This window comes from Schistocerca nitens, chromosome 8, assembly GCF_023898315.1.
Source record: "Schistocerca nitens isolate TAMUIC-IGC-003100 chromosome 8, iqSchNite1.1, whole genome shotgun sequence".
NCBI classification, from domain to species: Eukaryota; Metazoa; Arthropoda; class Insecta; order Orthoptera; family Acrididae; genus Schistocerca; species Schistocerca nitens.
Window position 1 is genome coordinate 41,633,106 of NC_064621.1, and position 12,041 is coordinate 41,645,146.

At 45.2% G+C, this 12,041-nt stretch overlaps 1 protein-coding gene across 1 annotated transcript in view; it reads left to right on the top strand.

Annotated features, from left to right (window-relative positions):
• Positions 1-12,041, top strand: part of LOC126199138 (UDP-glucosyltransferase 2-like) — a 73,829-nt gene that overhangs the window by 20,499 nt on the left and 41,289 nt on the right. The window contains exons 4-5 of the mRNA XM_049935894.1: positions 830-1,008; positions 7,245-7,704. Of these exons, the coding sequence (XP_049791851.1) occupies positions 830-1,008; positions 7,245-7,704 (639 nt within the window). The remainder of the gene's footprint in view (positions 1-829; positions 1,009-7,244; positions 7,705-12,041) is intronic.

Sequence of the window (12,041 nt, forward strand, 5' to 3'; positions counted from 1 at the left end):
CTATGGTCATCAGTCCCCTATAACTTAGAACTACTTAAACCTAACTAACCTAAGGACATCACACAACACCCAGTCATCACGAGGCAGGGAAAATCCCTGACCCCGCCGGGAATCGAACCCGGGAACCCGGGCGTGGGAAGCGAGAACGCTACCGCACGACCACGAGCTGCGGACCTTATGTTGAGTCCTTTACTTTTAATTTCAGATGGCCTACAGTGTTCATTTGGTTGTCCACATACGAAAATAATTTGTGCTAATTACATGACCAGGTACAACGGCATTTCACTAGGTTTCTTCGAGTATACACACATACGGCAGTGTCATACTAACCATATGCTCCCCACTTAACCCCCATTACATGCCATAACAAATTTATTGCTTCCCTGCACTCTTCAATAGCGCATTTATAGTGGAAATTCCACCGGGACTTTTTGTCAGAGGAAAGATGGGCATAATCTGATCTTATTTTTATGTGCCAATACTATTTATGTTTAGGATTGACCCTGACATCAATATCTTTCATATTTAGTTCGTTTTCTCTATGCAGGTTAGTGTTTGTGATGTAATTGACAACCTTCACATCTCTTGCTTAGATTTGTTTGGTGTTGGCCAATATAGATACAAGTTTCAAGCCCTTAAGTAAGGGCTGATGCAAAATGTGTTTTATAGCTACATGATTGGTTTTGCACTCCCTACCTTTTGATCTGGAAAGAGCGTGAAACTACTTTCAACTAGGAAAAGAAGAAAAATATGCAAGTAAAATGATATAATATACATTTTTAATTATTTCCGCCAGAAAATGAAAAATGTTAACCTTCTTATGCTACAGCCCGAAAAGAACGAGAATTACACCCTGGTTGACCTGACTCTACCTGTCATGAAACCTGCAATAGTGAACAGGTCAATCTTGGCAGATACGTGGCCAATGAGACTAGTTGAAGCGTACCACGAATCTGGTGTTCTATGCTGCAACAGACTGAAGCACCCAGCAATGCAAGAATGGCTCAAGTAAGTGAAAGTTTCTTTATATTCTGTATAATTTCTGATTTATAGAAATAAAAACAGTGATGCAGTAAGCTGTACATCTGTAACATGTAGCTCACCGCACGCTGTGTCTCGCAGAGACTACTTAGTGCCCCAAGATTATCTCCCTCTTTCCCATTCGGTTTCTGGGAGGCACAAGGGAAGAGGGACTGGCGGCGTTCTTTATATGAGCCTTCATTTTTCTAATGACACCGTTGAGTGCATGTATGTTGGGGGAAGTAAGATGTTTCCTGATTAATTTAGGGATTTTGTAAGGCTCAGACCGCTGCACGGAGACTTTCTTGTGCCCTCCGGCCCCGCAGTCTGTGACGCTCTTCAAATAACTCAACAGACTCGTGACGAAACGTGCGGGTCTTCTGTGAAGCTTTACTACCTCTTTCGTCATTTGAATTGGTAAGGAATCATTATCCGTGAGCAGTACTGAAAGAATGGTTGTGGAGTTTTGTAAGCCAGCAGCTTCCCGAACAGATTGCGTAACCTTAGGATACTTCCAATAAATCTGTCTAGAGTCGCTTAGCTTTATGTATCAGTTTCACCTAGAATCGCTCCGGGCAAATTCTCCTAGACAGTGACGGTAATGACTGATTTCGAAGACTTATCACCAATCACTTAATCAGCTGTTACTGTATATTTTCGTCTTATTATCTGTTTTAAATTACGTTCAATCACGCCCAAAGTAACTGTCAATATTTACATCGAGTGCTCACCAGGCATAAGGTTCCCCGCATTTCCTAGCAAGTTTTAAACGGTGTCGTCTCCCTGTACAAAGTTCAAATGTTCAAATGTGTGTGATTTCCTAAGGAACGAAACTGCTGAGATCATCGGTCCCTAGACTTACACATTACTTAAACTAACTTATGCTAAGAATAACACAGACACACCCATGCCCGAGGCAGGACTCGAACTTCCGACGGGGGAAGCCGCGCAGACCGTGACAAGGAAGCAGCCCCAGACAGCGCGGCGGCTCTACAAGAGAAATACATGAAAGGGTATCAATAAAAGTACATTGGTACAATTACATGAAACTTACTTCGTACAAACGGAAGAAGGAAACAATCTATGGAAAATATTGATAAAATACGGGAAATGCACATCATAAAAATGACAGATAGAGCTCGCCAAAATATGTACAACACATTCTAGAGTAAAACTAAACTGAATTTGTCAGATACGTATACATATATCTGATCTAGATTATTTGATGACATCGGAGTGCAAACTCACTGTTAGTGAATAACAGAAAAACAACATCTGTCTCTGTGTGACCTTCCAGACTTATAACTCGCAACACATTGCTGCTATGTTTTATCTAACGTATCCTGGTTTTATATACTCTTACCTCAGTTTTTATGTATTGAAGATTCTATCACAAGCGGAATATTATTGCACAAAAGCGCTAGATGTTTAGTGGTACGTTCACAGTAGGCTGCACATGATTTGACAGATGCTAATTTTTACGTTTTATCTTGAGTTGCATATTAAATACACACTCATCTGGAGTTTTCCTATCCTTAGATATATTATATTTTGTACTTTACCTCTGCTAAATTGTTACATACCAGATACGCTTCCTGTCATTCTGTGTGCAACCTGGTAAATTTTGTTTTGCCTTATGTTTCGAATGACAATATACCGATTTTGACGTTTTCATGTAAGCATTAATTGATAGTAAATTACGAATTGGGTTCAAGTGGCTCTGAGCACTATGGCACTTAACTTCTGATGTCATCAGTCCCCTAAAACTTAGAACTACTTAAACCTAACTAACCTAACGACATCACACACATCCATGCCCGAGGCAGGAGTCGAACCTGCGACCGTAGCGGTCACGCGGTTCCAGACTGTAGCGCCTAGAACCGCTCGGCCACCCCGGCCGGCAAATTACGAATTTATTGTAATATATTATTTTATCTAACAGATAGAAGTTCACCTATTTTAATTAATTTTTTATACATAAGAATATTTGATAGATAATAAATGGAGAGATGTAATACAATGTTAGTGGCCATTTAAAACTACATTGTATGAATCAGTTGTATCAGTACTTACGTATTTCAGAACATAAATTTTCATTAATGCCGTATGGTACTGCCACCTGACGTCTTCTTCTCTTACTTCGATGTGTACGGAGAATCAGCTTTCACTCAGATGTCATAAAATAATGTAGACCACATATTTTGTATCCAAGTTTGACAAATTCTGTTTCGTTTTACCTAAGATTGTGTTATAGACATTTTGGTGGGTTCTACCTCTCATTTTTATGATGTATATTTCATGTACTTCATCAGTGTTTTTCACTGATTGCTTGCTTCTTCCGTTTCTACGAAGTTTTACGTAACTGTACCAATGTACTTTTACTGACAGCCTTTCATCTGTTTCTCTTGTAGAGCTTTTGAGAATGACGTAAGGCCGAAACGCGTGAGGCAGTATGAAATTAATAAACACTGTGGTCATGACTAATATCAGTTTTTGAATATACAGCCAATACTAACACGTTAAGGATGCCAAACAGTATTAGCACAGGAAGGGGAAGTGACTCCTCGAAGGTACGTGCAGATTTCTTCCGAAGTAGTGCATCGCGAACCGAGGTTAGCAACACAGTTGCATACTACTGTGTCCGTACACATCCACATGGACTGGGAACGCCGAGAAGAGCCCAGTTCTGCGGGTTTTCGTTGGAGCCAGTTGCACGCCTCTCCACCATTCGTTCTCCACGTGCCGCAGGTCTCTTGCTGTACACATCTGAAGCCTCGTCTACTGATGGGATCAAGACACGGTCCATGGATTTTACAAACCTCTCCAGTTGAATAGTGAATTGTTACTTGCTAGTGAGAATGCACAGTTCTCCTCTAGAGTAACAGGATCTGAAAATGGCCGTTTGAGACGCACGAAATCACTCATCTGTTAGGATTATTCTAGCTGAGTCGGAAAATTTTAAACAAGCAGATTATTGCTTGTATTTCGCACCAAAATTCAAAAGAAACAGAGAAGCATATACTTAAACGTAAAAGCATACACTTAAACAAGCTCGGGTCGATTTCGACACTTCTTTTCGCAGGTGACCAAATCACAATACAAGGAACAGTACATGGCCCTCAGACAGTAGCCCATCAGGTAGAGACCAACTACGTAAAATTTTAAATATGAACCGAAAAAAACGTAAAGATGTTGCACATTGACAAGTACCAACTGACAGGAAATACACTCCTGGAAATTGAAATAAGAACACCGTGAATTCATTGTCCCAGGAAGGGGAAACTTTAATGGCACATTCCTGGGGTCAGATACATCACATGATCACACTGACAGAACCACAGGCACATAGACACAGGCAACAGAGCATGCACAATGTCGGCACTAGTACAGTGTATATCCACCTTTCGCAGCAATGCAGGCTGCTATTCTCCCATGGAGACGATCGTACAGATGCTGGATGTAGTCCTGTGGAACGGCTTGCCATGCCATTTCCACCTGGCGCCTCAGTTGGACCAGCGTTCGTGCTGGACGTGCAGACCGCGTGAGACGACGCTTCATCCAGTCCCAAACATGCTCAATGGGGGACAGATCCGGAGATCTTGCTGGCCAGGGTAGTTGACTTACACCTTCTAGAGCACGTTGGGTGGCACGGGATACATGCGGACGTGCATTGTCCTGTTGGAACAGCAAGTTCCCTTGCCGGTCTAGGAATGGTAGAACGATGGGTTCGATGACGGTTTGGATGTACCGTGCACTATTCAGTGTCCCCTCGACGATCACCAGTGGTGTACGGCCAGTGTAGGAGATCGCTCCCCACACCATGATGCCGGGTGTTGGCCCTGTGTGCCTCGGTCGTATGCAGTCCTGATTGTGGCGCTCACCTGCACGGCGCCAAACACGCATACGACCATCATTGGCACCAAGGCAGAAGCGACTCTCATCGCTGAAGACGACACGTCTCCATTCGTCCCTCCATTCACGCCTGTCGCGACACCACTGGAGGCGGGCTGCACGATGTTGGGGCGTGAGCGGAAGACGGCCTAACGGTGTGCGGGACCGTAGCCCAGCTTCATGGAGACAGTTGCGATTGGTCCTCGCCGATACCCCAGGAGCAACAGTGTCCCTAATTTGCTGGGAAGTGGCGGTGCGGTCCCCTACGGCACTGCGTAGGATCCTACGGTCTTGGCGTGCATCCGTGCGTCGCTGCGGTCCGGTCCCAGGTCGACGGGCACGTACACCTTCCGCCGACCACTGGCGACAACATCGATGTACTGTGGAGACCTCACGCCCCACGTGTTGAGCAATTCGGCGGTACGTCCACCCGGCCTCCCGCATGCCCACTATACGCCCTCGCTCAAAGTCCGTCAACTGCACATACGGTTCACGTCCACGCTGTCGCGGCATGCTACCAGTGTTAAAGACTGCGATGGAGCTCCGTATGCCACGGCAAACTGGCTGACACTGACGGCGGCGGTGCACAAATGCTGCGCAGCTAGCGCCATTCGACGGCCAACACCGCGGTTCCTGGTGTGTCCGCTGTGCCGTGCGTGTGATCATTGCTTGTACAGCCCTCTCGCAGTGTCCGGAGCAAGTATGGTGGGTCTGACACACCGGTGTCAATGTGTTCTTTTTTCCATTTCCAGGAGTGTAGATGGGTAGCTAGTCTTGATACGCAGGTGTATAAAAAATTAGAAATTCAGCTCAACAGACGGTGTAACAAGTGCGAAATGCGTAAAGAGCGAATGATAAAACTGTACAAAATACATGCAGTTCCTACTTTAACATCAGGATGCAAGGCATGGGTGGGTGGAAGGAAAGATAAAGTAAGATTCCAGACAATTGAAATGCTGTTACTGAGATCAATAAAAGGCAGAATGACATTAGAAATATGAAATAAGATACGTGCATAGTCACTGACTGAGAGTGTAAATGAACACAAACAGGAATCATATCAATAATGAATAATGATGGAATATCATAAGTGTTGTGGAGTACCAGGCAATCGCCAAAGACTCTCCCGAAAGTGACAGACTTTGGAACAGGCAGAACTATGGAACCTGTGGTTGGACACCCTTGATGAGGCATTCCTGTCCATCAAAATTCAAGCTCAGTGGTTCAAATGTTTCAAATGGCTCTAAGCACTATGGGACTTAGCATCTGAGGTCATCAGTCCTCTAGACTTAGAACTATTTAAACTTAGCTAACCTAAGGACATCACACACATCCATCCCCAAGGCAGGATTCGAACCTGCGACCGTAGCAGCAGCGCGGTTCCGGATTGAAGCGCCTAGAGCCGCTCGGCCACTGAGGCCGGCCTCAGTGGTTCATTGCAGAAAGTTTTTCAAGCCGTGGAAGTAGCCACTCGTTCGCCTTTGACACATACGGTATAGCGCACTGACGCACTGGCATCGCAGTTGACAGGAGCCGGTCCAAAGTCTAGTTCTGCCATCCGCATGTACGATTTTCGACGTTTTCCATGCCTGGTTAGATCATTTCAAAAGACGAAGTCGATTTCCTTTGAAGTCACGTCTTATTCAAGCTTGCAGTCCATTTCTAATCAACTCGTCATCGTCGGAACGTTAACTACTATTCATAATAAAAAGTGTAAGGGCAAAGTTTGAAAAGGGCGCTAGAAACGCTGTATTCAATAGAGGCCTGATAAAGAATAAAGAAATGTGACATTGGACCTGAGCATTAAAATTCGTCAAGGACCACGCGGAACACATTCCTTGCGGCATGATACAACGAAGTATTTCGCAAAATATTTAAATAATGTTCATCTTGTGTGTGAAATCTTACGGGACTTAACTGCTAAGGTCATCAGTCCCTAAGCTGACACACTACTTAACAAACACACACACCCGTGCCCGAGGGAGGACTCGACCCTCCGCCGCGACCAGCCGCACAGTCCATGACTGCAGCGCCATAGACCGCTTAATGTTCATCTTCTTTGCCGCCAGATCAACTTGTAAATTTGTCTCGTCACGTTTGTTTTCGTTACGTCTATTTTTCTACCTACCAAGCTACAGCACGTCTGTAAATCATTTCTTGCTTGTATTGATAACAAGAGTAGTAACAGCCCAGTTTGCGGTCGTTGGTTTCCCTATTTGCATTATGATAGCTGTAACTAGAAGTTGGTTGGCTTTCAAAATATTTCATAGTAATTATACTCCTTTTCCAATCGACTGTAAAGGAAATGTGCCTCATGACATTGTTCGTTCCAGGTCTGACCATAGGTTTGATCTTGTCGTCATGGAGCGTCTGCCGTACCAGTGTTTCTACGGGCTGGTGCACAAAGTAGGGCTGCCCCCCATGGTTGGCATCCTGACACTTCCTGCTATGGCACCAACCTACTACGCCATAGGCAACCCCATAAACCCAGCATATCTGTCAGATGTTTTCATTGGATACACCGACCACATGAATTTCTGGCAGCGGCTGTACAACACTTACTTCATCGCAAGGTTTCTCTATTTCTGGCAGACAACAGTACTGCCTGCCCATGAAGCGATTATGAGGGAAATTTTTGGCCCAGATCCACCATCAGTTTACGAAATGGAGCGCAACTTCAGCATGCTGATAGTTGATGTTCATTTCAGTGGGGATTACCCTAGACCAAATGTACCAAATGTGATTGAAGTCACAGGACTGCACGTAGAAGACAATGTCGAACCATTACCACAGGTAGGTGTAAGGTGATTATATAACATTTATATCTTTGTATCATAATCTTATCTTTTTAATACACGGTATGAGAAAGAACCAAAAAGAGAGGCATTAAAAATTTTATACTTTTATTACACATTCAGATTTTCCATTTTCTAGGATAATGTGTTTAGACAGATTTGTATCAAAATCCTCATTTGCTTCTATCCCGTGCGTATGTCACAATCTCTTGTACATATCACTTTGCGGCTCCGAGTACCGCATTGTATCCGTTGCGTTCATGTAAGGGTTCTTCCATAGCTAAGTGATTGTATTACAGACATCTTAAGACGTGAACCGACACCTAACGCCTTTAGGTACGAGTATTGTGCTCAGGCTTTTCCCCCCACCCGTCTATAAACGCCTCATATTTGCCTACTGAAGTTTGGACGGATCATATCAGAGCTTGTTTAATCTAATCACACCTTGCCAGGTGCCGGGGCTAGCAGTGTATTTAACACTAAATTCTTCTAGAATATTCATATGGAAATGATGTTCTAAGCCCTCCCCCCCCCTTTTCTAACTCCGACTTTTGCTGTTGCACATGGATTAAGAAGAAACGCGAACTGACTGTAACTGGCCCTGAAAGTGGAGTAGGAAAGAGTTTGGCACTTGCAATAATTTAATTTGATAGAAATTAATTTGATAAATGAAAGTTTCATAAACGTAGTAAGAAATGAAAGGGTTGCTCTATAGATCAACAGAATGAAAGTTCTGTCCAAAATAACAATTTGATTTATTATAACTAAACTCAAAATAATAAACAAAACACATGAAACAATTACAATGCGTGAAATTGGGTACTCAAATAAATGCTGTGAAGGTGAAGTTGTCCATAAAGTAGATTGTTACATTTATGACCAAGTGGCATGTGGAGCCAATTCCTTGCAACTCAGATCTTAAGAGGAACACCCAGGTAATCCAACATTAATTGCTGCTACAGTAGTGAGAACTCAGACAATGAACATCCAAGACAGAACCACTTTAGAAAAGACGAGAATAGGCGCGCTCTGCTGAGCTCTGATTGTCACATAGCTAAATTCCCTCATCTGCCGGTGCTGCGGACATACATTACCACGCTGTCTTCTTAACTACAAGGACACGATGTGGCATACCGGAGGTGATGGCTGGTTGCTTCGACATCCCGTCGTGGTGATGATAATGTTGCGAGTATAGCCCGAAACAAATTATCCTGGTCTGGTTGCTCCAGACAAAAGACTTCCTAGCAATACAAATGCGCCTCTGAGGGAGACGAAGAAGGTTCGCTACACAATCACTGACAGTACAGTGATTGATTTTAACAAGCGAAGTCACACAGTAACTCCGATACAGTCAACTTTAGCCAAAACTGCTCAAGGCGGACAACATAGGCCGCTTGTACGCAGAACGCTCAATTGCCAAAAACTCGGAAAGTTACGTTGAAGTCGAAACTTCAACAACTTCGTCAAACAGTTACAATTAAATGAAAGTATATTAGATAGCCAACGGAAGGCAGGCTGTCCAGAGCAGCGAAGGCTCAGTCTTGTAACCTACTCCGACCGAAAGGCGAGAGCCGACCCTCTCAACAGCACCCGTACAAGCCGAACACAGAACATTACCGCCCCCATCACAGTGGCCGTGGTTAAACGTGCCAATCAACAACTCGAGAACCGGCGGAAAATTCCACTTTATTGCCGAAGCACTACTATTCCACCAATGGAGATACTTGGCGCCAATTTCTGCGCCGATTGTGCTACGTCCCGGAGCTATCCCCTGAGCAAGCCAATCACAGTTACGATTTTGCAGAAAACGCTGGAATTTTCCCGCCAAGACTGCCTGGGAACACAAGTAATTCGCACGCCTCGCTGGTAGCCGGTCAGAAAGTGTTTTCACTAAGTTTCTGCGAAGTAACGGAATCTCTAGCCCCAGCCGCTCCTTCAGGCCCCTGTGGGCGTGTCGCCCACGCTCTTATGACAATGTCAGCGTCTGGACAGCATCCACTCGACTCCCTCACACCCGTCGGCTTAACCCTTTCAAGATCAGCAGAACTCGCCTGTCACCGCACCACCCGGATGACGAGAGACGCTGCGTGGGAATTTCGCGTGTCAAGCAATAGCAACTTTTCACCACATGCAATTAGAGAGGAATATATTCATATCTTCTGAGTTCCCAATACTAGCCTTGTAATGACAATACTCGGTCATACTTCCCCAAATCGAATTACTCAGAGTAAGATATAAATATGAGAGAGGGCAAGTCACTGTGTGCATCTAAAGGCATGCCACCTCTCAACCTTAACGTGGCATTTCTTTTGTATTCTGTGGAGTTTAGATTGTTCAGCCAGTAATTAAAAGCTTCAGGTATGTCGGGTATACTCGTTACTTCCAATTTAACACATGAAATGTTACGTACTGTTGACTTTGTTGTGTGGAATGGAAGCTGGAATATTCATGATCTCGCGAAAATTGGTACGATGTTCGATGTGTATGATAGAGAGATGAAAGCATCATGGTTTCGCAGGTAACCAGTGACGAAGTACTTGAACACCCTGAAGTGCTGACCATCACCACACGCTGGAAAGGCTTTCTCTCAAAACTTTGGCCACTTTGTCATCCAACTTATCGGCGAAGAAAAGATTGCGGGCGAATGTAGGCATGGAAAGCAGATAGTTTCATGGTCACAGAATCGTCGATAGGTTCTTGACGTCAAGGCATTGGCATGTTGATCTAAACAGTTGAATATCGAAAACAATATTTCATTACGGTCGCCCACTCTCTGTTGGAACCAGAATCCTGAAGAAACAAAAACGAAAATTATCTGGTAGAAATGTACTCTTTCAGAATTTTCTGAGTTTCAAAGTAGTTTCAACACGATTACATTTATTTTGTTGAAAATGGCTTGCTTCATCTGCTTTGTTCTCTTGTTTGATATAATCTTCGTTGACAGACCACAAAACGCTGTCAGTATTTCTACTGTCAGCTTCTTTCAGTTTTTAATTTTTAACGTTCTAATGGTGATAGGACAGCTTTAGATAACGACTGTTGCTACACCTTCGTTTAAGGTGAACATACTGTCATAGTCTTAGAAATTCGCTTATACTTATTAAAGGTCTCCTAAATTTAAACAATGTGGTTGCATCCTTTGTCAACGGTGACACCTTGTTCTTCTTCCTCCTTTTACTATCGACTCTGCCTTGTACACTCCTGGAAATTGAAATAAGAACACCGTGAATTCATTGTCCCAGGAAGGGGAAACTTTATTGACACATTCCTGAGGTCAGATACATCACATGATCACACTGACAGAACCACAGGCACATAGACACAGGCAACAGAGCATGCACAATGTCGGCACTAGTACAGTGTATATCCACCTTTCGCAGCAATGCAGGCTGCTATTCTCCCATGGAGACGATCGTAGAGATGCTGGATGTAGTCCTGTGGAACGGCTTGCCATGCCATTTCCACCTGGCGCCTCAGTTGGACCAGCGTTCGTGCTGGACGTGCAGACCGCGTGAGACGACGCTTCATCCAGTCCCAAACATGCTCAATGGGGGACAGATCCGGAGATCTTGCTGGCCAGGGTAGTTGACTTACACCTTCTAGAGCACGTTGGGTGGCACGGGATACATGCGGACGTGCATTGTCCTGTTGGAACAGCAAGTTCCCTTGCCGGTCTAGGAATGGTAGAACGATGGGTTCGATGACGGTGTGGATGTACCGTGCACTATTCAGTGTCCCCTCGACGATCACCAGTGGTGTACGGCCAGTGTAGGAGATCGCTCCCCACACCATGATGCCGGGTGTTGGCCCTGTGTGCCTCGGTCGTATGCAGTCCTGATTGTGGCGCTCACCTGCACGGCGCCAAACACGCATACGACCATCATTGGCACCAAGGCAGAAGCGACTCTCATCACTGAAAACGACACGTCTCCATTCGTCCCTCCATTCACGCCTGTCGCGACACCACTGGAGGCGGGCTGCACGATGTTGGGGCGTGAGCAGAAGACGGCCTAACGGTGTGCGGGACCGTAGCCCAGCTTCATGGAGACGGTTGCGAATGGTCCTCGCCGATACCCCAGGAGCAACAGTGTCCCTAATTTGCTGGGAAGTGGCGGTGCGGTCCCCTACGGCACTGCGTAGGATCCTACGGTCTTGGCGTGCATCCGTGCGTCGGTGCGGTCCGGTCCCAGGTCGACGGGCACGTGCACCTTCCGCCGACCACTGGCGACAACATCGATGTACTGTGGAGACCTCACGCCCCACGTGTTGAGCAATTCGGCGGTACGTCCACCCGGCCTCCCGCATGCCCACTATACGCCCTCGCTCAAAGTCCGT